The 24439-nt window shown below is 44.9% G+C and overlaps 1 protein-coding gene and 1 long non-coding RNA gene across 2 annotated transcripts in view; one reads left to right on the plus strand and one right to left on the minus strand.

Annotated features, from left to right (window-relative positions):
- LOC135385679 (uncharacterized) overlaps positions 1 to 15668 on the minus strand; it is a 42373-nt gene extending 26705 nt beyond the window's left edge. Inside the window, exons 1-2 of the long non-coding RNA XR_010420470.1 lie at positions 15638 to 15668; positions 11431 to 11471 (exon numbers count right to left, since the gene is read on the minus strand). This is a non-coding gene — a long non-coding RNA (uncharacterized LOC135385679). The remainder of the gene's footprint in view (positions 1 to 11430; positions 11472 to 15637) is intronic.
- On the plus strand, positions 9781 to 14749 carry LOC135385676 (acetylcholinesterase-1-like). The gene is made up of 2 exons (XM_064615130.1): positions 9781 to 11392; positions 13106 to 14749. Exons 1-2 carry the CDS (start codon positions 9888 to 9890, stop codon positions 13290 to 13292), a joined length of 1692 nt encoding a protein of 563 aa, XP_064471200.1. The 5' UTR covers positions 9781 to 9887; the 3' UTR covers positions 13293 to 14749.
- Positions 15669 to 24439: the final 8771 nt, after the last annotated feature.

Raw genomic sequence — 24439 nt, forward strand, 5'->3', positions numbered from 1 at the left:
TCTAGACGTGTTGCTTTTCTCCCTGAGTATGAGCCACGATTACGAACAGGTAAAACAGTGTGACCTCTCAGAACGAAAGGCTCTAAACAAACGTCCTGTAGGCACGCTTGATATGAAGTATATTTTTCTACGTGCCGTTCTGAAAATCGATTGGTAGTGAATTCTAACTGTGTACGTTAACTGCATCACGGGAAGTTGGAAATGTTTATTCGAAAAAAATGAAAAATAAAAGAAAAGAAAATGATCTCCGGTGCTTGAACACGTAGTAGCAGTTGGAATTAACGATGTATTTACTTACACGTGCCCACCTACAGCCTGCGCCTAAAAAAAGGGGGTGGGGGATATATTTATTAGAACAGAGAAAAAAAATGGAGGAAAAGTCATCCAAACGGTCGCCTAAAGGGTGGCGCACCGTTCATTAACTAAACGAAGAAACTACACACAGCACCTAAATTTTTGGGCACTCAACAAGTTACACAATAGAATCACAGAACAGAATAGAATAGAGACAGAAAAAAAAAAAATGAGAACGTACACTCTTAAAAATGAACTTCACCACATAGCAACGCTCCTAGCCAACCACCATCCCGAATGATAACGTTCTCGCCCCTGATTTGTTGAAAACGGGAGGAGGAGCCTATTTTGTGCCGTGCATAATGGCACAAAATAGGCTCCTCCTCCCGTTTTCAACAAATCTAGGGCGAGAACGTTGTCATTCGGGGTGATGGTTGGCTAGGAGCGTGCTATGTGGTGAAGTTCATTTTTAAGAGTGTAGGTCGCACTGGTGCGACCAGCTGTTCCAGGACGCTTGACGTATATCCTTGAGGTAGGTCGTGACTCGTGAGTGCACACCGCGCAGGTTGCTGGTGCTGCCTTGGCCAGCTCCCCAGTACCTTCTCAACACTAAATGGTCGGTTGTTAAGTTTCGCGAGGGCGTTCTTCAGTATTCGCCGACTGGAGTCGAAGTAACGATCATACTCAGTAGTCAGTAAGCTGTCGTGTAGGTATTTTACACACCAGGTTGGAAAAAATGAAAAAAGAAAGAAAGAGAAGAGCGACAAGCTGTTGTTTCGTAGGAAGATAAATATCTATGCTGTTTTTTTTTCTTTCTTTTTTTCTTTTTGAGAGAGTAATCATTGTAAATGAGTTGCATGCAAGAGAAAGTGCTCGACTTCATTCTGAGCACTTCGGTAGGACGGCAAAGCATATCCGGTACGCTTCGAAGGAAAATGAAAATTTATGCATTCGAGTATAAACGAGGAGTCGGTACACCACGAACAATTTGTACGTGAATACTAAATCACGTAAATCTCTTCTGTGCCGAAGGGAATATACACTCAGCTTCGACAGCGCGGTTGGATACAATTAAGTAATAGAACCTCCGATAATAATGCCTATTATAAACAATCATGACAAATTTTCTCTCTGAACTTGGTCGATGGTTCCAGACACGGGCACATTTATAAAATTCCAGACAACAGTCGCAAACTCCAACTTGCTGCGCGCAAGGTACGAGTAAAGGGTCACCATATACATACAGGCAAACGTGTACGTAACGCGTTACAAGTAATTGTATTACTATAGTAATCAGTTACTTTGTGTTTTAGTAACTGTGTTACTACTAATCAATTACTTCGTATGATTGTGCGAGTAATCGATCGGGTGTGCGAGCTAGTGATTTTTCAAGCAATATCATTATAATTTTCGGTAGTCTATTACGGAGTAATCGACTAGTTTTCCGCTAAAGGGCCACTCATAGACAAAGCGAACCCACAGGCTCCATCCCTGTCTTGCCTGACTGACCTATGCGTTTTCTCTATACAATAAGCGGAGGTCATTGTAACACATTGTATTTTGAGAGGGGAGGCGATCGTTATTGTGAAGGGGCTCATTATTTTATTCCCCACATCCCCACCACCAATGGGGTAGAGTATCGCCTCTGGCGAGGTAATTGTAAAAGCATATGGCATTTGCTTGAGCGTGGTCGAACGCGGCAAGCAGTTCCACCACCACCGCATGTGCATTTTCAGTGCAAAGACAAAAAATAATACGCTAACTCGTTGCTATGGTTCGTTTAGATAATGCCAAAGAATACTGTTATGACCATCACAATCACCGTCATGAAATAGCGTATGTTAGACGCAGTGGAAAGGAAGATCAATAATGGCAAATTCCACTGGGCGTTGTAGGACAGAAAAGCTTACATTGGCTTGAGTGTGCATGTTACACGAAGAGGGTTTTTCCTGGGTTTTCCTCAGACGCTTTCAGACATATGTCGGCACAGTCCCATTAGAAGTCGGCCCAGGACGCACATTCCCCCAGGGCGTCAGTGGTGATGTTGCCCACCTCTGTGAGGCCGACAACGGCGAGCCCTTTCACTTGCACCACCACCACCCCCACCATAAGGTAAATCATGAGGCATGTAACACCCATGTGTAAGCATATATATAATTATCATTTGTTATCGCACACGATTATATCACCACATGTTCCAGACGACGGCGTCAGATGTCCGAGAAGCCTCCGTTGCAAGCGCCATGTCCATTGCGGCCTGTTCAAATGGTGCCGCCAGTGTGTCATTGACATCGTATTCCACATCAAAAGTATAGAGCTCCCTCCATAGAGGACGCTTGTTGCCAATATACTCCAGAGCCGACATACTCGGCTCTTGTATGCCCCTGCTATACCCCGTTTTCTCATTTCGATATTGTTTGACCGAACTGCGTGGCGACGCCCGTGGCTAGTGACGCGTCATTGTTGTTACGAAGAAGCCTCCTGCTAATCTGTTGTCGAGCAAAAGTACAAAGGAGTAATTAATCTTAGTCTTCTACCATGTGTAGTTTTTACGTGTCGCTTTCACGCATATGCGCACTTTCCCAGACGAAGAAATTATACGGTACCGTCCGACGAAAAGTGCCTTTGTGGTGACTGTTGACCTTAGAATACCGAAAAGAAGGCGACGCGGAAATGTCAGCAGACAGATGGAAGCAGAACGAAGTAGCGGAGCGTGTAATCTCCATTTCTGCTCCACTGGCAGTGACCTCGATTTGGGACTGCCTTGTGACCGCACGCTCGTTCCGAAAACGTCACACGGTAAACCGCAAAGTCGTCCCCGTCAGCACGGCTGACAGAATCCAACGTCTATCGCTGCTACTATACTCGGCAGTCACGTTTTAAATACGGAGTGGTCTCAACAGTAGTCTTGATTTTTGTCTTTGATTTTGTCCAGGTCGCTACCAACGAGAAGAAAAGCGACACTTTCGTTCGCTCTTTCGCGTTGTGCTGGTGGACTCGCTGGGCCATGGTGACGTGAAGTTGGGAAGCCGCAAACAAATAAACAAACAAACCACACATACAAACAAAACAATTTTATTTTGATGATGATGATTGGGGTGTTTTGTCGCTAGAGACGATCGATACTCTAGACAAACTAAAAACATACAGAAAACAATGAAAATTTCAGCGGTAACGCCAGGTCGCGGGAAAATGGTACGTTCATAATTTATTAAACTAAGGTAGAGGTAGTTGGTAGGATTATGGGGGTTCGTACTTACGTTGCGTTAGCGTGTGTGAAAAGCGCATACACGGTTTTTACAAAGCCAACCCTGATCCCCGGTGATTTATCAAGACTCCCTCCCCCCCTTACACCCCTATAACACCGCCCCAAAATCTAGAGGATACCCCCTAAAATTTTGTGTGACTGCACAATATTTTGTCAAAAGCATGTAAATACACCCCCCAATTGCAGAGCCCAACACCCCCAAGGAAGAAATTCTGGATAAACCACTGTAAATTCACGCAACTTATCACCACGGACACCCGAATCGTAGAAGCCCTATTTCACAGCTCCGACTGAATGTCCCATTCGCAAATGCGTTTCTTCATAAAATTGGTGCTGCATGCAACATCGCCAATGTGCTCAAGATGTGTACGTGCCTACGCTCCGAAGAACCCTGGACATTATTATAGATAGAAGATCTCTTCACGTCGCGAAAGTGTTAGGGAAATGGACATCCTTTCTATCGACGGACCGCAACGGTGTTTGTATCCTTTCTGAAGACCACAGAGAAGGCGACATCGTTTTAATATTTTACTAACCATGGTCGTTTACATAATTATTGCAGTGCAGAGCTGTCTCACGCTACGTGAGGACTACATCTCCATATTTTTCTCCACTGCCATTATCACCATCAATATCCCTAAGCAATAATAACTACAACAGACAAGACACTAATGTACTAATCTCTCGCAAACCGTCCTTTTATAAGCTTTCGGTTCGTTTATCCCTTCGCTGTCGTCTGCCCTTTTCCGTACAAAGTCTAGCCTGTAACACAGCAGACAGGCTTTGACGCTTTGCGAAAGGAAAAATTGAATTACCGCAAATATCTCTTGATATCTATACACAAGAAACACTGCTCTTTACCGAAAATAGAATTCTGATTATATTCGGAAGCATGTCAAAGAGGCGCATCTGTGGAACCACCATCTGCTTTTTGTTGTTTCATCTATCCGATTTAATCAGGAGTCAGAACCAATTTTTTATGGCTTCATAAAATTACTTGCCTCGAAGTAATCAATCATGTATAGAACCATTACGTGAAGCCCAAGACTAGGAACAACAAGGAGAACGCGCGCGTCTTTGTCTTGCGTTTTTAGTAGAGATGGGACGAATCCAGAATTTTTCGAATCCGAATCCGAATCCAAGGAGGGTTCTAAGAATCCACGAATCATACGAATCTCGAATCTTTCGAATCCTTTCTTTAAAAACAGTTTAGAAAGCCAGGAAACAAAAACACTTCTAGTGAAAAGTGTTTTGAAGCAGAATACGATACCTTTGTTTAATGAAAAACAAATTAAATAATGCTTCAGTTTCAGGAGAAAATATAGCCCTATAGTTCTTCTTAAACGCAATTAACTTAACATGTTGTTCATCGACTAAAAGGAAGGCATAAATTCTCGAGTCTGAATTATTTCCATAAAACTAAGCAACAATCAAAAGCAAAACCAAGTTACTTTTAAACTTGTAATGTAATAGTTCCTGTTTAAACTCTTCCAGTTCAGAGCAGTGTAAACAGACAAACAAGAAAACATCTGTCGGTCAATTTCGGCGGACACCGGAGGCGCCGATGTGAAAACGAAACAAACAAACGCGGCTGGTGGATTCGAAAGATTTGATTTCGCCGTTTTGAGCACAGGGATTCGTGGATTGGCGGATTCGGTTGGCACATCCCTAGTTTTTAGTTATGCCACCAGCTCGTTTGCTCATGGCGAATTCGGGTGGTCATTTCGTGGCAACCTTTTTTTGCAAGATCCCGAGCAGCCATGTTCGCTTGGTCAAAGCGAAGCAATCTCGCATGTTCGCGTGGCGCTTTCCGAGCGCCTGGAATTTGCCAGCAAGCACCTTTTTCGCACGGTCTCAAGACGACCGAGCAGCAGGTTGCCCAACTATATCCGGTGCCGTCACATCCTCACTGAAAGTGTGGCGAAGGCCCGCTTTGGCTAGCACGTCGAAGTTCACGTGGGCTAGCAAACGACGAAACCCGAAGACGAGCGACCGCGATGCCCCTAGCGTGATCCAAGCAGCTATAACCGCTAGATGCCTGGCACATGTTCAGGTGGCAACGGTCACGTGATCCAGCACGGGCAATTTCCGAGTGCCAAGCCGTGTTGCCATGAAATGACCACCCGAATTCGCCATTACTTTCTAAAGCGTAAATGTTGACGTTTTCTTGTGAAGTGCTCCGGAAAACTTTCTTGCAATACATGACCACTGATGAGCGAGTCTTGAGAGGCTGACCACTCTCACCCTTACGAAGAAGAGCAGGTGCATCCCAAACAAAAAAACAAAAAACAAAAAATTAAAAAAATATCTGACAAAAATAAAGGAAACAAGATAGGGACGAAGATGTAATCCTGCATCCTTGTCCTGAAATATACAAAGATTCACCAATTCATTGTTGAATTTCATTGTTCGCTATGCGTTAGAGCAGGTTAGAGGACGTTATAGCGTGTCACATGTTGCCCGCGGGCCCTTGACCATCAAAGAGAACGAAGCTACCACTTCAAAAATTAGTGAAGGGTTAGGAATAAAACCAGATTTTCAGGTATTATTTTTAGCCTTGCCCGGCGTACTTCTGCCGCTGTCCATGTTAGGCAGAACATTCGCATGTAAGCACTTGTGGCTCATGAACCTCACCAACGGACACGGCAACCTTGTCTTCGCTTGCACTTTTGCAAACTGGCGCCATAAATAATGTGAGCATTAAAATGAGCACATCTTAATTCTCAAATTATCTCTCAAGTCAAATAGTAACACACTAAAAAATAGAGAGGAACAGTCATGTACTGTGGCCATTGTATTTTAATTTTAGATGTCACAGTGAAGTAGTAAGCCTGAAGCTATCCATTGTCAATAATGTCACCTATAGCTGTTTCTCTCCGATTTTTCCATTTCTTTTTCCAGCTTGAAACTGTAGGCAAAGGCAACAATACAGTGTGCAAACAGGGAATAATTTCAGTGCTCCTGAACGTATCATTATCGTTTGTGAATGCCTACGTATTTTCCTCGAATCGTTTTTCATGTTTCCAGTACCCGATTTGAAAGGTAGCATATATTTATTTATTTCGGTGTGTCGAGTGTAGTTTTCCAGTAATCATTTCTGGACACACCGTCAGGCTCCTCAATAACTACACCGCTCCTGTTTTTTGTGTATATTTTGTTTCATGGCATATCAGGGTATTTTATGGTAATTACCGCCATTTCTTTTCTGTGTGGCCCTCCATGACGTGGTCAGGGGCCAATGCGAACCGCGACTCGATTTGAGCTTGAGGCCCCTGCGTTAGTGAATCTTGCTTGATGGAGTGATGGTGAATACTCGGGAGAATGTGTTGGCCTGAAGGGCATGTCGGTGAATGTTGACCAGACGACCGGTGTTTCGTAGTCATGGCGAGCCAGGACGGCTACAAATGTTAACTGAAATGAACAGTTGATAAAAACAATAGATGGGGAGGGGGGGAGGAATATGTTTAATAGAATGAAAAAAAGAAAGTATGGAAATGTGAGCCAGCCTAATGTCGGCTTCCTATTGCAAAAAAAGAAAGAAACGCAAAGTAAACAAAAAGAAAAAGAAAGAAAGAAAAGGAAAAATAAGGGAAAGAAAGTCAGTCAGTGCAGTACAGGCACGACATGGCACAAGAAAGCCCAGTTAGAGGCACGCAAGGCCCGAGTCTTTCAGGAAGTGGAGCAGGGCTGTGGTGACGGCCCACTGAGTAGGCCGAGGGACGGGACCAAGGAGGGTGGCCATGGATATTGTGTTGCAGCCAAGCTGCATTAGACGGCGATGGAGGGCTTCCAGTGCAAGAGGTAATGAGGAATGTCGGCCACCTCGCCACGGCTGGAACACAAGGGGGAGCTGGATTGGCCCATTTTGTAAAGGAGCAATGGGCCTGTGAGCAACGTTGAGACGGAGGCGGTGCAGAAGCGATTCCTCCTGCGACAGCAGCGACACGCAATGAAAAAGGCAACCAAGGGTTTAAAGTGACTTATTGCACCCTCACGTTCATTTTGCTGCCTGGTTCTTCTTCCTCTCTATGCACCGTATTCTGGTATCCTCGCGAGCGACATTATCGGCCAATATGTCCGCGGTAACGGGCGAGGGAACATGCACCAGGAAGATACCGCGCGGGAGAACAAGAGTACCCCGAATGAGTATCCGTTTTTATTTTCACTCAAATACTTTAAGAGGTACCAGCGACATGGCCGAGCGGGTTAAGGCGTCCCGCTCGTTGGTGGCAGCCAAGGTCGTGCTGAAGACTGAGAGGTGATGGTTCGAATCCTACCACCTGCTGGTCTGTCTGAGGTTTCTCATGGGTTTTCCCAAAACTTTCCAGACGAATGTCGGCGCAGCTCCCCCTGCAGTCGACACTACAACTCATACTAACCCCCCTGTTCACCACTCCTTCCTGCTGCACCTCCATCTGCTCACATCTGTACGCCGTTCATAGCCACAGTTGCTTCGCGGCGCTAACACGAAAAAAAAAAAGCTTATCAAGGTGGAATATTTAGCGCTGCACTCAGTTACTATCTTGGCCTGGTACCCAGTACAGCATGATCTTCAGTTGCCGGCAGATTCATTTCTGAATGTGTGACAGAGTGAGGAAAACATGTAAAAGAAAAGAGAATGGGGAGAGCGAATGATGTGTCCGTTCCGAAATACTTGAGGCTCCACAACCCACGAGAAAACCATGCCGATGTGGTGTAATCCGTAGTGTCCTTGACGGGATCAGGACATAGGTTCGAATCCTGGTGCAGGCACTCATTGGCTTCTTCGTAGCGTACTTGTCCTGAATTTTGCAGATGCATTTTAACAACTTAGCGGGAGCGCGAGATGAAGGGAGCAATGGTGATGCAACATCGCCTGACCTGGTTTGTTTATCTTCAGAACACATCTCTGCAAGAAGACCCTGTAGAAATCATAAACAAGTGGATCGACTACAATCGCCTTACGCGACCATTGCCCAAATCCATGTTAAGGATGTGCGCGGAGAGCGCGACATAAGCACGACAAATTCTCCATCGAAAATTGGAAGTTTGGTCTGGTGGCAGATGATAACAGGGATAGAGCCCCTGACGTGCAGGCCATATCATTCTTAGGCTAGTTATGAGGAGTAGGGTGGAAGTATCGTGTTTATCATTCGCCTCAGAAACGCTTAGAAATGCAACAGTTGCAGATAGTCCCCATAAGTGATATACGTAGGACAATTTGATTCTGTGGAGGAATCTATGAGGACAGCTGCGCCAGTAGCTCTCCAATCAACAATCGTGGAGAAGAGAAACAAAAATTCCCATAGCTACGAAATTATGCAAAAATACCTGCATACATAATGCAACGTAATGCACATAATTCGTTCATACTACTTTAGCGGGGAAAGGCAGGGCGAAGTTACGTAGAGAGGAATTGGAATTGGAAAAGGAAAGAAAAATGTGGAGATGTTAGTCCCGACCTGGTCAGGTCTGGCTAGCCCAAAACGCGTCTGTGGGTGGAAAAATAGAGCCAGAAAAAAGAGAAAAAACAAACAAACAAAAGCTCTACGTAGAGAGGCTTTACACCACGTTACGTAGCCTTACCTTTTGGTGAGATATGCACCTGACACCGTTCAGTGCACAGTATTATCGAGCAGTTCAATCGCGGCAAGTTAATTCTCCTCTCATTGCATCGAACCTTGAGTCAAACCGGTCACTGAAAGGTCGAACGAATTCGCATCATTCCAGGCACACCCTTTCGTATTTAATCCATGGAACTTTCGCCGCTACTCCAATTTGATCTCTAACTTGTCAACGCCTCAAGTCGATAACACGTGCCCTCCAAACGCATCTCTGATCCCCAGACTCCAACGAAAAGCAACTTACGATAGAGTTGCATGCACCAGAGAGGTGGAAGCCGTTGCGGAAGAGGAACGACCAAAGAGCCCGAGGCCCAGGCGAGTGGCATCCGCAGAGAGAGTTTCCCCTTGTCAGTGACCCCATAACCGTGATTGTGCAGACCGTCGACAAAATTCTACCTCTTCCACTTTCACACGCGGTAGGCAACACGGAAAGCATCTTGTTGCTCCCCGGCGCCATATGAGGTAAGCTATACCCTTTCCCATGCCTCTCCCATCTCAAATACCGGCGCAGTAGCGCACGATATGTAAATGTGCTATAAGTGGTCTACCTACGGGGAAACATGGAAGCGTTCTAAAAATGCGTTTTGTTTTTGTCGTCTGCTTAAGCACGTCTAGCATGCGTGAAAACAGTGGCACGCAGGAGCATTTGGGCTTCCTTGCAGTTTGGGCAGAAAAAGTGATTCCGGTGAGCGCCTTCTAAGTCTGGTTCCTTCTTTCAGACCATGCGCCCTCCGAGGATTTGTGCGGTTTTACTCCTCACTGTGCTACAGCGAGCATGGGGAGCGTCCTCTGGCCCCGTAGTGTTCACCAAATCGGGATACGTCATGGGGAAAACGGATATCGTGTTCAACAGACCTGTCGATGCATTCCTCGGAGTCCCATTCGCGGAACCTCCTCTTCGTGAACTGCGCTTCAAGACACCACAAGCAGTGAAGCCATGGGATGGAATCTACAACGCCAAGGAGAAGCCATTCCCGTGCCTCCAGCATGACACTTTCGTCACAAAGTCAGTCACCATCGATGCTTCGAACTCCACGGAGGACTGTCTCTATCTCAACTTGTGGACTCCGGCCTTACACTGCAACAACATCGAGAGCTGTTCTTCAAAAAGCGTGATGGTGTTCCTCTATGGCGGGGGCTTCGATACTGGAGGCAACAGTTATTTCTTCTATGACGGCGCTCATTTGGCAGCACTTGGTGATGTGCTCGTGGTTGTTCCAAACTACCGCCTCGGTATTTTCGGGTTCATGAACATCGGCCACCCAGATGCTCCTGGAAACATGGGTCTTTATGATCAACTCCTGGCTCTCGAGTGGATAAAGGAGAACATAGTGTACTTCGGAGGGGATCCCGATTCAATAACCCTGATGGGCCAGAGTGCGGGTGCTATGTCCATCGGATTCCACATGGTATCTCCGTTAAGCCGAGGCTTGTTCCACAGAGCTATCCTAGAAAGCGGCAGCCCGTACTTGCTGCAACCAAGCAATATCAAGGCGGACATCACCAGAGCTGAACAATTGGCTTTTGAAGTGGGCTGCGCCAGTGAAAACACCACTTTGTTTTCTCATCGTCACGAGGTGATGGAGTGCATGTCTTGGGTGAATGGATCAATGATCATGGCTGCGAATAAAAATCTTAATGAAGTTCACTCTGCGAGCTTCTTTCCGTCATACGGAGACGAGTTTCTCCCAGAAGACCCCAGAGTTGCCATTGAACGAGGAGAGTTTGCAGACATTGATTTAATCATCGGAACCAACCGGAACGAAGGAAGCCCATTTGTCAACTACTTCCTAACAAAGTTTCTCAAGCAAGACGATCCGGGGTCGATATCAAAAGACGAGGTCAGATTTTATCTTACCATGCTCTTTAGATACGTGCTGGGAATTAGTTCGAAAGAAATTCCCGATCATTACCTCAAGAATATCAAGGATGGCGACGGTACCAAAGCCCTAACCAGGGCTGCAGACGCTATCGGAGACTTCTTATTCCAGTGCCCAGTGCATTACTTCGCAGACAGAGTAGCTGCACGGAACAACACTGTGTATGTGTATCACTTCGATCACCGACCGAGTTACAGCTGGTGGGATGACTGGCTGGGTGTGGCCCACTTTGATGAGCACTTCTTTGTGTTCGGAACGCTGTTTCAGATGGCCGGTTACAGCACCGTAGAGGAACTAGACTTCAGTTCGAAACTAATACGAGCTTGGACAACATTTGCAAGAAAAGGGTGAGTTAATTCAATCTGTTTGAGAGTACGTCACTTACATTTGATACTTTTAGTTGAACCTTCATTGTTGCAGAAGCATCTGAAATGAAATTAAGAATTAGAAAAGAGAGAGAGGGGGGGGGTTAAAGAAGTTGCATTCTTATGCTAAAGTAAAGCTAGGTTGTACATGAACCCGAACTAAGTCGGAAATTAACTACTGATGTCGACCTCAACCACAGTCCACAGGTAGCGTCAATCTCAAACCGGTGAAATTTAGAATTGGAGATGAGAGAACTGATGTTCTGAGGCTGGAACACATAGAAAGGACAAATACATACAAAGTCTCAAGTGCCTAAGAAATTAACGATGAAAGATGGAAGTCACTGAAAAGGCTAGCCAGCTGTAGGACTCGAACCCACATCTTCTTCTGGACCAGTAATCCAGAAGATGTGGGTTCGAGTCCTACAGCTGGCTAACCTTTTCAGTGACTTCCATCTTTCATCATTTTAGAATTGGAGATTCTGTTTACGACCTACCGTCTATGCTGCCGTTCGTAAAGTTCGTTATATGATCCCACGGAGCGGAGATGTAAAAGAAAATATTTCGGGAAAAATACGGGGATATTTAAATACACGGCGAACACTCTTGATGTAACTTCTAGCCAAAGAAAGTTTATTTTTATTATAACCCTAATTTTCTTTCTTTGCTATCAGTATAGCGGAGTCAAGTACAAGTAACATAAACTAATACAACTGCGATTAATAAAAGGTAAAAGAGCGTCACGTGTACATTCGTGATTACCTTTCAATTTGCCGGAAAATAACACAGCGAAGAGGCTCCTATTACTTTTGAACGCGCAGCGCTTTCTCTCTCTCTCTCTTTTTTTTTTCGTATCTAGTGGAATAGTGGACGCCCGGGGAAACAATGGTCTCGCATTTCGTTGAAACAGGAAATGTGTTGTTGCTTGAGTCAAATTTTTCACAGCGCGTAGTTGAAGCTTGTGACAGTTATTGAGTGAATGCCCGCCCGTACCATCCCAACATAGCAATCCGAACCGGCTTGACAGCGCTGAATGCAGAAGTAAATTGCCTTGGGAGCGCTGTCAATATAGAACAGGGAAGGAACTCACTTCGAGAGCTATTTTGGCAAGGCGTTTCCATCCTATATGAGGAAGCACGAGGTACTCCCCACAGCGGAAATGACTCTTACAGTTGTTCGTGTTTACTTAGCCATAGTTGACCTTATGTAAAACACTCGCCGACAACTTCTGAAAGCTGGCATGAAAAAATAAAAATAAAGAGCGAGGGAGAGAAAGGAAAGAGGACCTAGACCATCACCGGCTAAGAAGGATAATGCCATTGTGTAGCGGATAGCACAATTTGCAGCACATTAAATCAGCCGTCTCATCAGGGCGACTGAACTTTCTGTTACACCCATCCATTCCGCGTTCAACCTATCGCTGGCGGGAATGATACATACACAGGCACAGAGAGAGAGAGAGAGAGAAAGATGGTAAAATATTATTTGTTCATATTTCATTCTGTTGCTTAGGAAGTGTACGGCCTCCACGACGGGCAATCCACTTTCACATAGTGGCATCGCGGCTTCGGAAGTTCGCAACATGCACTTCGTTAAAGTCACAATGGTTGTGGCAGGTTCTCGCATGATCTCAACGAGAGTGACTGGTTTCTCTCAAATATGCACGTGGCAATAAAGTGGTTTTTCCATTGCTAGGAGGCTCCCCAAGATTCGAGGACGAAAATGGCCGAAGTACAGCAAGCAAACTCCAGTCTTTGTGAACTTGAGTCGAGGAAACTTCAGTGTGGGATTGAGTACCCGAGAAGAAAACTGTAGGGTCTGGGACGACATTATAACGGTTACTCCGAGTGAATTCGACAGCTACGTGGATACTGTATATTGAATAATTCGTTCTGTTATGCATCATCGTGGGTGTTCCCAAACCTGACACGCTAGGATACACATGTTTGTGGCTAAGTATCTATCGTGCTACCAATGAGGACGCAGCGCGACCACTGACTTCTATCATGTAGTCGACAGAAAAGTAAACAAAAAGAGCACACTGGCAAACCGGCAATCACAAAGTTATTACTGCGCCGTGAAGAACGCTGTAATTCCGCCGCCACGCACATGACGACAAGTACAGTGAGCCATTATTCCGGACGGTAACACACGGTGCGTATTGGACAGCGTAAAACGCTCCGTGGAAACAGCGTTCTTTAGACGCAGAGCTCGAAAACACAGAGCGAACCACATGGTCGCGTAAATCTGTCCCGGCCGTGACGCCACTAACTTGGTGGCAAGGTATAAGTTGCTTATGTACGCCGTCTTCCATGAGGGCCATTATATACGGTTTGCCATGCGCTGAGATTCCGGCATAACGTTCAGGTGGGCATATTTAATCCCCATACAGACCACTGTGACGTCGCTCATGTCGAGGAAACGTCGAGGATGCAGAGAAGGGAAATACGTCTGTATGTCGTTCTTAGTTTCTATTAGCTCCTGAGTGTCCGCGTTCCCACTGCCGGGCGCCCGCTTACGTTGCTTGGAACTGCGGTCCGCGAACGGCATGAGTGTCCACACTCAAGGCACCCGACGGTCACAGTAATCTCGTGGTATCTCGACGAGAGCGAGACTTGCGCCATTTCCGCATCCGTTCAAATACAACAGCAAAAGCGGCGTGTACAACACGTGGTTAATGTGGAGGTAAACAAATGCCTCGTCTTCTTCTTCGCCCGATTGGTTGGTTATCACCCGTCCGCCGGTATGAGTCGCGCAAGCAGCGACTGCTTGGACGGCGCCAGAGAACGGGCCTCAAAGTGACGTTTTTGCCGTTGTGGGCGCCGTTCCGGGCTCCCGCCCTGCAGTGGGAACGGGCCTTTAGGCGCTGCGTGAAAGCCAGGATCATCTTGACGCGCTGTCCCACGCACGGAAAACAAGTCGTATGCGTGAAATTTTACGCATCCCGTGACACGCAGTGAAACACGCACTATGTGGATGAGCATTACACGACCCAGTAACAACGATGCGGGCAGTTATAACAAGTGAGATAAGTGATGCATAAACGACCGTATTTGGTCGTGGTGGGCCGCTGTCCGACATGATGTCCCCCATGGGGGATAATACAACAAAACATTTCATGATGTGACGCACTGCAGCAAAACGACGCGGACGAGTGTTAGGAGGAACGAAGTGAACAGGACTACTACAGGCTCTCAACTGGTAACAACTACCCCGGATTGTTCCTATTGAACAAAACTTTTCTCTTTGTGGGAAAAAGACTATTTCCGACAGCCCGTTATTAACATTTCTACGAGTGATATTTGCATAGTTTGTGACTATTGAATAAAATGCGGTTGTAGCAAACTGGTCATAGTAAATATGTTCGAACTTGTGTTCGTCGGAGCGGTACGATAACCGCTTTGCGTGCCGAGACAGGGAGGTGGCTCTGGTTCGAATCCTGGAACCGGCTGTGCCGTCAGGGCGTTTTCCCTGGTTTATTCTCAGAATGCCCTTAGGTAAATATCGGCACAATTTCTCACGATGCCGACCCAGGACACGCGATCCTCCCCTACCTGAACAGACGCCACAGTATCAGGCAGGCTCGGTTACAACAACACGACCACCACCAGAACTTGCACATGTCCCGTGGGAATTAGAATGTATATGCAAACTTACAGGAACATACCATGCGTACGCCTTGCCTGCATACACAAAACTAAAAGTTGAGCAGCTCTTTCACTCCGTACAAGTGAAAGGAGATTCACGTTATGCATGAGATCATCAAACCACAAATCACCGCATGTGGGGCAGCCTAAGAACATTGTGTCGGGAAACAGTGAGTGTAATAATAAATCTTGAGATCGCATTTTGTTGCCATCGGATAAAAACGAATATTCTCGAGGCTACGAGCACGTTTCTCAGAATTTCTGCTATCAAGTTTAGTTGTATTACGCATTATCCCTACAAACCCTTTCTCGTTATTACAGATGGCAAGAAGAAAATAAAACAATATTCTTTGTTCAGACGCAAAAGTGGTCAGTATAGGTATAAGTAGCAGGTGTCCCGAACACCCGTCACAAATGCTTAACGGAAAATGTACTTCACACAATACCGTGCTGCCGAAGTGACTTTAAAATGTATTTTCATTGCCGCATTCGAGCCATGATATGTTACGGCAGAGCGTGAGGACTTGGCAAGTCAGGGGTACCACTCCACTCGGAAAAAAGCAGCATATATATAGTTTACCAGATTCATCTCAAACTTGTTGCGTTCTGCTGTATCAAGCCGGCAAGAAAGCATGAGCCTTCGAGGTCAGGATAAAACTCCTTGCCTGTAGAAGTGGAGGAAAATTGGTAACCAGATAACAAAGCGTAGATATAATAAAGAAACCTAACTGGGAAACAGAGTGTACCTTGCTTGCTTCCCTCCTGCTTTTCTATTTGTTGGGCGGATCACTTTTCCTTCGTAGCTCTCATCGTGCGCAATACGGAAATGTTTTTGCCCATCTCTGTTTGAAAATAGAGCTTCTCTGTCAAAGATTCCACTTGCTTGATTCCCTCAGGTGGGGAAAATTAATGCACGGACGCACAATATGTCATCGCTCATAATCGCTCTTTTCGTGAGTCACGATCTATCAGCCAGGCACATAGGACGCAAGAACCCGTGCAAGCAGTCTAATACGTGCGAACGATGTCAGTATTTATGCACCGGGTACACAAAATAAAACCGCACCATATATTAGGTGGCAAACATACTTTCACCTGGGTCAAATCTCAACCAAAATCTTTTAGGTTGCACATTTTACAGCGACGGCTGCATCAGGGTGACCGCTTACAAATACGTGACGTCACGAGACGACCGGTTCCAGGTTATATTTTGCTGTGGTGGACAAGAAGCGGGAAGAACGCGTCGGCTGCTATATACAGATGATAGTTGCCCACCAGCATGCTGCAAGCCGCATTCGCTATTCGTGTGCGCAATCAACGTGAGGTTGCTGCCTGCACATGGTGTGAACCTGGCACACGATCACATCATTGCCGAGGTACCGTTACTGTGTCTCTCGTAAACGTTGACCAAAGCGCCGGTCGAAGTGCTCGGTTACAGATATGTCTGCATAGAAAAGCGGCCACGGCAAAGAGCAGCGGCGGTCGACATCTGCGAAAGCGGAATCCAACCCCAACACACCACTTACGAACTCTGCTGTGACGGTGTTTAGGAGTCGGCCGCGTGCGGTGACGCTTGCGCTGTGAATACGCCAAATGGTATCGTCGACTCCGTCTATACATGTCGGCCGGAACCGCGTAAGCGAGCGCAACAGAGTTCACGCAGTGTGTCGCGAGGACGTATACCTATCGTAATAACCGGAGACGTTAACGTCAGCATCAGTGGCCGAAAGAACGGGTGGTTCCGCAGCTTTCTCGCTTCCCAATTGGGCCTGTGGTGTTTTGTCGGACGTGAACGCACCCACTACTTGCGCAACGGCACATGCATTGACTTAGTCCTCGGCAAGAATATTCCCACGGAGTTGCAGTGCATTCCTGACACACTATACTGATCATAAAGGTCTGTTGTCGCTCTCCGAATAAAGCGAGTGTGAAAACAGTTGCCTGTTCGTGGCGGACACAATCGTGAAAACATTGTGCCCCAACGCACGACGATGATACAGCTATCGCTGTCACTTCTTCGCACATTGGGGGCGAAAAGGCGTTTTCTTCTTCTTTCTCATCAGAGTTGCATAACGCAGTATTATAATCTTTTTATCTTGTGTGTGGCGAGAGCACGACATTCTTGATGACCCTGCGATGTCCTTTCTGTACTTGTGATGTTTGTAGAACTGTCATTATCATTGAGATCGGAAGCAAGCGCCGCGTGAGCTCTTCGGAATTGCTTCTTTCCTTTCTCTTGTTGCTGTGTTTCATTGCTGCTGCCACTGTCAACTGCCTTGGCTTCTATGGTTGTTGCAATTGGCGACGAGGATAGAATTCCAGATTCCCATTTGACGTGGCAAAGCAAACTGTCATTGCCATTAAAGCTGCTCAGAGAGACCCCCAAGCTCCTGCGTGTAGTGCATGTCAGTGCACCGACGAATGTCGTTGGGCACACTGATCCACAGTGGTATGCTAATGATGGGGAGAGAATAACATTAGGCTCAGAAACGAAACTACGTTCGCCACAAGTGCAGCATCAAAGGTCACCCTACCAGGATGTACAAAGACAGCAATGGAAAAGCGACGAAAGTATCACAGGAAAGGCAGAGGCAAGTGCACAATTTGAATCACTTTTCTGAAGCTGAAGATGTTTCGCAGACGTTCTACGACATGTGGGAGGGGCGGACATCCCTTCCATAAATAATAATAAGCCTTTCCGCGTTAAAGTCTATCCGCCTACTGATCCCAAGGTTAAGGGTTCGATCCCGGCCGAGGACGGCAGCAACTTGGTGGCAGAGGGTACACGTTGCTCAGACACAGCGTCTTCCGCGAGGAACGTTAAAGGGACTATAGTATCCATTTCGGTCGATTCCGAAACTTCAGTACCACGGTATTCCTAGGTGATCTCTGACAATGGCAGCGAAAGCCCCAAGTGAATAGGTTGCGTATAGGCTCCGTGCGCTAGTGTTTCGAGGAGGCGAAGACAGCGCCCCAAGACACCCAAGCGGCGAGGAGGTGCGAAACGGCACTGAAGGCGAATCCGCTCTCTCCTTCCTGCCGTATGCAGCAGCTGTTGATTTTTTTCGACTTTTGCAATGATCAGTAGGTTTCGGGTACCCATAATCCGCATGGCTCGTATTGCTGCGTCTTTGCACCTCCGAGAACCAAGGCAAGTATGAGGTTTTATCGTTTCCCTGCTCGGCTGTACAAGCGCGGCCGCAGCCAACGCTGGATACACGTCATTTGGAGCGATAACGAAGTATGATCTATCCTGCAAATTCTACTCATGTGATACATGCGTCCTGTTCTACAGTAAATGTGAACGTCTTCATTTCTGCAGTCCGCATATCAGTTATTTCAATACGTTGTATCAAAAGCATCGAGGTAAAACTTCTGTACACACGTCATCTGTTGTGCATAATGTTTGCACACCAGTTTCATCGTAGCAGAAAATAACTGGTGCTGAAAACAATAAGGCTTCTGTTAGTTCCATTCGAGACTGGGATTGATACCCGCTACTGTGGCAAATCGGTGACAGACGCAAATTTGTGCAGATTGAGGAATATCGCCAGTGCAGCACCGCTCCCGCTTTACACTCGCAGTGTTCCTTCATGGGTTTGTGGTTTGCGGCATTTACTTTCAAGTCAATTCAGGGTGTGTTTATCCACATTTATATGGTTTATTCAAAATCGGATTCTTTCTGCAGCTATGTTCTGTCGGGACGGACGGGATGTCCGAATGCGAGCGTCGATTTAATTGCACGCGAAGTAATGGCTATTTTGTGAGTGAGGGAAACAACCAACTAGCAAAAGTTTAATACTAAATGAACAATGCTGTTTATAGTCAGTACAAAACAGGCAAACAAGGAAAACTTATCTTTTGTTGTAATAAATGCAAGGGTATATGAGCATATACTCACGTCCGCATAGCGGTCCGCTTTTTCAGAATATGCCGAATTTGAAAAAAAAAAAAAGATATCTATATATATATAATAATAATAATTCGGGGTGTGTTTTTCAACATTTTTTTGGAAAATGCCGAAAACCACAAAACCTACGTCTGAGATATGCATGAAGCTGAAACAGGAAGACGAGTTGAGAAAAGGCATGTTGCCATTACCGCACTCTCCCCTACCGGGTGTTCGAAGACATCTCCCACTTCAGAAACGTGTCCGGACTCATAAAGCCTTCCTTGCTCTACAGTTGTACCGTCGTACATCAAAAAAAAGAAAAACCTTGCTTCTGTAGAATGTCGCAAGTCGCATCTGAGTTCGATGCTAGCTGCTGCGTTCGCCACTGCGCAAAACACGACAGCAGCCAGCGCTCAGTTCAATGTTCAATCGTTCAATCATACCGATTTTCTGCACAAGTGGCGCGCGTGTCAAATTTTCGCCGCGCCCTCTGGTTAGCGAAATACATCGCAAGAGCAGACGACGTATTCCGGAAGCCCCTCTCCACGAAAGACGAAAGCCCCAAAAACGTCACGCGTCACCAATATGAGAGCACGTCTTCCCGCACAGCTGATCGGCGGGCGTCGGAAAGGCGAGTAAGCCGGGGAGCACCGGTTATGTCGAGATCGTCGGAATCTGATGATGACGGCGCTTCGCTTGCAAGCAATTCGAGGGTACAGCAGTAATTAAATTGTGCTAGATGATGACATTTACTCCATAGACCCTCAGCCGCACTAACCTGTTGCAGGTGAACGAACAGGCAGTGCCAAAGGTCCGTCCGTGTACGCTTCACATCTGATCGCTCATGATTGTGCGCAGTCAGCAAAGCGTTTTTCCGTTTTCCACTTGAAAGTGAAAGATGCCTCTGTGCCCCAGTGGAACCTGACGAACTCCTAAGCTGTAGTTCTTTTAACTACGTGTCAGTTGTATTTGACGGGTGTCTCCCGATGGAGCTCCTTCTAGTTTACGCTACGCGTGCATCTTTTGTTGCGATGACCGCAGCATGCATCTTCTTGGCCACTTGACAATGGGTAAGTGACGAAAAACGTATGATACGTAGGTTTACCGGTGATGCCATACGAACACGCCAGTTTCCTTTGGAGCACAACGCGCTGGGCTGAAAAGTTTTTGTGATACATGACGTACGTACCTCTCCTAGTCAAGTAAATCGGTGCTTTATTTTCTTTATTCCTGTTTCACACAGGCGTACCTAGAACAAACGCTCACCTGCATGTCAGTGGTTACCATTCGCCTTCAGAGCAATTTGGACACAGTCGGGATTTATCCTCTTTCTTTTTGCAGCTAGCTCCATAGCGGATTTGCACTAAATCCGCTTCGTCTCAAAATTTTACACACGCGGTAATAAGGTGCCAAACGCGCAATCCTTCTGCCTAACGGCGATTACTGCTTCTCGTTTTCGCTGGAGTCCGCGTCCTTGCATTCGTGAAATGTAAATTCTGTTTTTTGTTTGTTTGTTTGTTTTTGCAGCCAGACGGCTTTTTGCAGCCAGGAGCACAACGCTGCGTAACCAACGTACCCCGCCACACGCCCTAGTTCCACTATTGAGCGACACTCACGGCAATTTCGAGAAAATAAGTTCATTGACACACGAAACCATGCACGAAGCAGACGATATCTCAGAGAGAAAATGAGGGAGCGCTGCGCCGCCCTTACATTGGTGGAATTATCTCCTGCGTCACGATGATGTCATTGTTCGTTTTCTCAGAGGTTGAGTGATCGAAAAAACTCGTTTATTTAATACTCGAGGATTTCCCAGCTGAAAAAATTGGCGAAATGCAATATCCAATGGTGCAATGCAGTCTCGTAACTGTTTCCGACCCATGTCTCCGGATGCGGTATAGAAGCCAAAATATGCTGCTAGTCGGTTTACCTCATATTGCGCTGTGTACCAAAAACATGCGGAATTCGACTGAGATTTGCGTATATTAGGTGAAATGCTGCTATAATCGTGATATAAAATCCGGCCGTGGAGCGCTCTAAGCCCCTGGTGAGCGTCGCCGCGCCGCCGTAGCAGACCACGGAAGTAATGCACATTGTTCCTCCTGTTGGAGTTCCCGCCGTTCATTTCGCTGTTGTTTTGCGATCGGAGGTTTACTTCCGCAACAGTACATTTATGCATGCTTGTGAAATGTCCCTGTCTGCGCTACAGCGTGTTGCCGACTTCCTTTCGACAACGGGAGGTCAGGATATTTCTTGGTCGAATGACACACGGACAGACAGCACAGTCTCTATCTATACGACCAAAGCGAAGCAACTGCCCATGCTTTATCACTCCAAGGGGTGGGGGTACATCACTATTGCTTCTTTCAGCAAACAGGATACTCTCAAGGCCAGACAAGATAGTACAAAGGCGATATATTTTATTGTACAATTATCGCAAATAGATGTTGGCATTATCTGATTCTGAGGAACACAACAAGAATTCTATCAAAACAATCAATAGCCAACAACAAACTAAGAACAGACATCAATATCAGAGCAAATCGGTTTTAGACAAGCATTTTCTAAGCAAATGAGACATATTATGATAACATCAGCGAAACAATACTCAATCAAAACGAGAAACATTGCAAATTTATTTAGTGTACTTAAAATGTTTCTGATATCTTGCAACAGAATGTTCTACGTAGATTAATCACACAGAAACATCATATCTGAAATGCAACTGAGAAATATAAGGTGTTCCCAACGGAGAGATTATTTTTATTAATGTTAATCGAGTGAACAACTGAAACAAATACATTACAATAATTATTTCAGGCAGTCATTTTCTAAGCAAACGAGAAATATTTAAAAGTTTCCTACAGAGGAAATCAACAGATACAACTAATACATCATGCATACATAATTCCCAACTCACAGAATATCAATCGAGTGAACACCTGAAACCAAAGTCAAAACAATAATTAATTCATACAAATCATTTCGAAGCAAGCAGTGTGAATACATCACAGAATCTGTACAGGAACTTGTCTCTTTCAATCAGGATCAACTAGTGGATTCAAACAATACAGTGAGACATGGAAGCCAACGACCGTAAACTCCTCCGCAACACTCACGTCAAGGTAGGGAGGGGAGGATTCTCTCGCGGTCTTGTACACAGAGTCATTGAAAGCACGCGTTTTTTCTTACACATCACATCTTTTTGTAAATCAATTTTCATAATTCTCACCGCGACATGAGCAGGATATTAATAATATTCTAAACCAGATAGCATAACACATTTAAAAAATAAAATGAGCATAAATATGCTTTTAATTAAGTGTAGAGGCACACTTGAAAACAGTTGCTCTACATTGAAGGGATCAACAGATTTTGTACTCGTTACCATAAGTCGTGGGAGGACATGATAAAAAACTGCTTCGAAAAAGAAGAGCTGCAAAATGATTCCATTATCACTACATTTCAATAGTCCTAGACATGGTCGTATTCGGAGATATGGTATAAATTACAGAATTGAAGGTGCAATAATTTGTATGCCGAATCTACAATAGTTATAAAAATATCTGCACATCAACATCGGAAGGACCACTGGGATTGATGGTGGAGTTTTTGAGGTCGGCTAACGAAGAATTGAAGTACTCAACACCCGATGTAATCGTAATCATTGCAAAGGGCATTTAATTCATCAAGAAAGCAGTGAGATCAAATTATCATATACAAGCGGTCTATATCGCACGATTCATTATGGATTTGTTGAAATTACATCTAACTATTGACATGGAAAGTACATAAAAAATCTTATGATGTGATATGTTCCACTACCACGACTACGCAATTATTTTCTTCTACCAGTTCTTGCCATGACATCGAATATTGTTGTACAATGTCTGATGTATCATCACTTATTGAAACTCAACGAACATATCAACGGCGGTGGACTACCAGACAATTTTCATCTAATACTCTCTTGTACACCATTCAAGAACCTTCATACAAAGAAAGGAAACATCAATAAGAGATTGTGCAAGTTCGTCGCAACGAAGTGCAAGTTACTGAAGCGATACAAATACGGCGACAACGTATCGATTGCATTAATCAACGCTGGATTCAAGCGACCCATAATAAGACATCACTGTATGATACATTCTCATTTCATCAATCAAGACAACAAACGAAAACTTCAGAGTTTGGAATAGAACAGCTGTAAGTTATCGAAATAAACAAGTGTATATAACTGAAATAATAAATATAATCTTTGTCATCACTACTATGCATCGCAACAAAAACAGATTGTATTTAGCATGGTTAGATTGAGAACAATGATTGCTAAGGAAACGAATATTCCACACTATGTACAAGAATCCTCACACGGAATCAGCGCTGACAATAAAATAGGTTCTACCTGTACACTCTGCATGTACAACTTCAACATCAGAACGATAGAATTGCAGGAGAAGAATCGCTCATTGAAATTTAGAAGCATGATACATCAATCTTTGTTTACAAAGGAGGATCACTCCTCTTTTGCGAAAGCGTATCATATTTTGTGAATTAAATTGCACAGTGTGTATATTTCTCAAACAGCTGGACTAGCTCTTTTATTCATGAGCAACGACAAATGTATAACTGAAAGTACGTCTATAACATCTTTTGACAATATATGTTGAAAGGAATCTATTATCAAATGCTGCGATGCAAATGGAGGACTTTACAAGCATGACGCGCAGGCGGAGTCTACATTTCTAATCATGTAATCTTCGTAACACACGGCACACAAACGCTTATGAGATAAATTCTAACTGGCAATCAGATTTTGGGAGAAGCGAAGCACAACTGTCATCAAAAATGTTTAACCAATATACAAAGAGGATGAGCGCTATGCATAAGCACAATGGAAGATATGTAATCTTAATTATAATAAGAAAATATTCCTTTTGCAAACTTAATCATTATAAGCAGCACGGTTCACACATAAACGTAGATCCAATTCATAAAATGTACCTGAGGCTTCCCGAAGACATACTGAAAAACTATCACCCTATTCTTATTGTCATAGCATACGAGCACTACAAATGGAAAGGGAATACTTTAATTTTATAGGTTTTTAGCTCATAATGAGGTAAAACGCAAACTCCACACCAAAGATAATTTTATTGTTTAAATTTTCAAAGTCAAAACTGTACACCCTTTCTTACAATTTTTTTAAAGATATAGATTAAAAAGTTGTGCATATAATCACACATCCTATACAAGATATTTGATTGTGGTTTAAGTGCTAAAATTTATCGGATCACTTCCAGGAGAAGTGGAGACTACCACACATCAGTAAGTGTTTAATTAAAATTTGAACGGGTGTTGCAGTTTACGATCTGAGTTGTAGAATGTGTAATTTCATAATACGCAAGCTTTAGCTCGCTCACTTTGACACTCACTTTGACGCTCGCGAAGTTTTAAGAACACTTTAGCGATGACAGAGAATTTCAATCG

Source organism: Ornithodoros turicata, chromosome 2 (assembly GCF_037126465.1).
Source record: "Ornithodoros turicata isolate Travis chromosome 2, ASM3712646v1, whole genome shotgun sequence".
NCBI lineage: Eukaryota > Metazoa > Arthropoda > Arachnida > Ixodida > Argasidae > Ornithodoros > Ornithodoros turicata.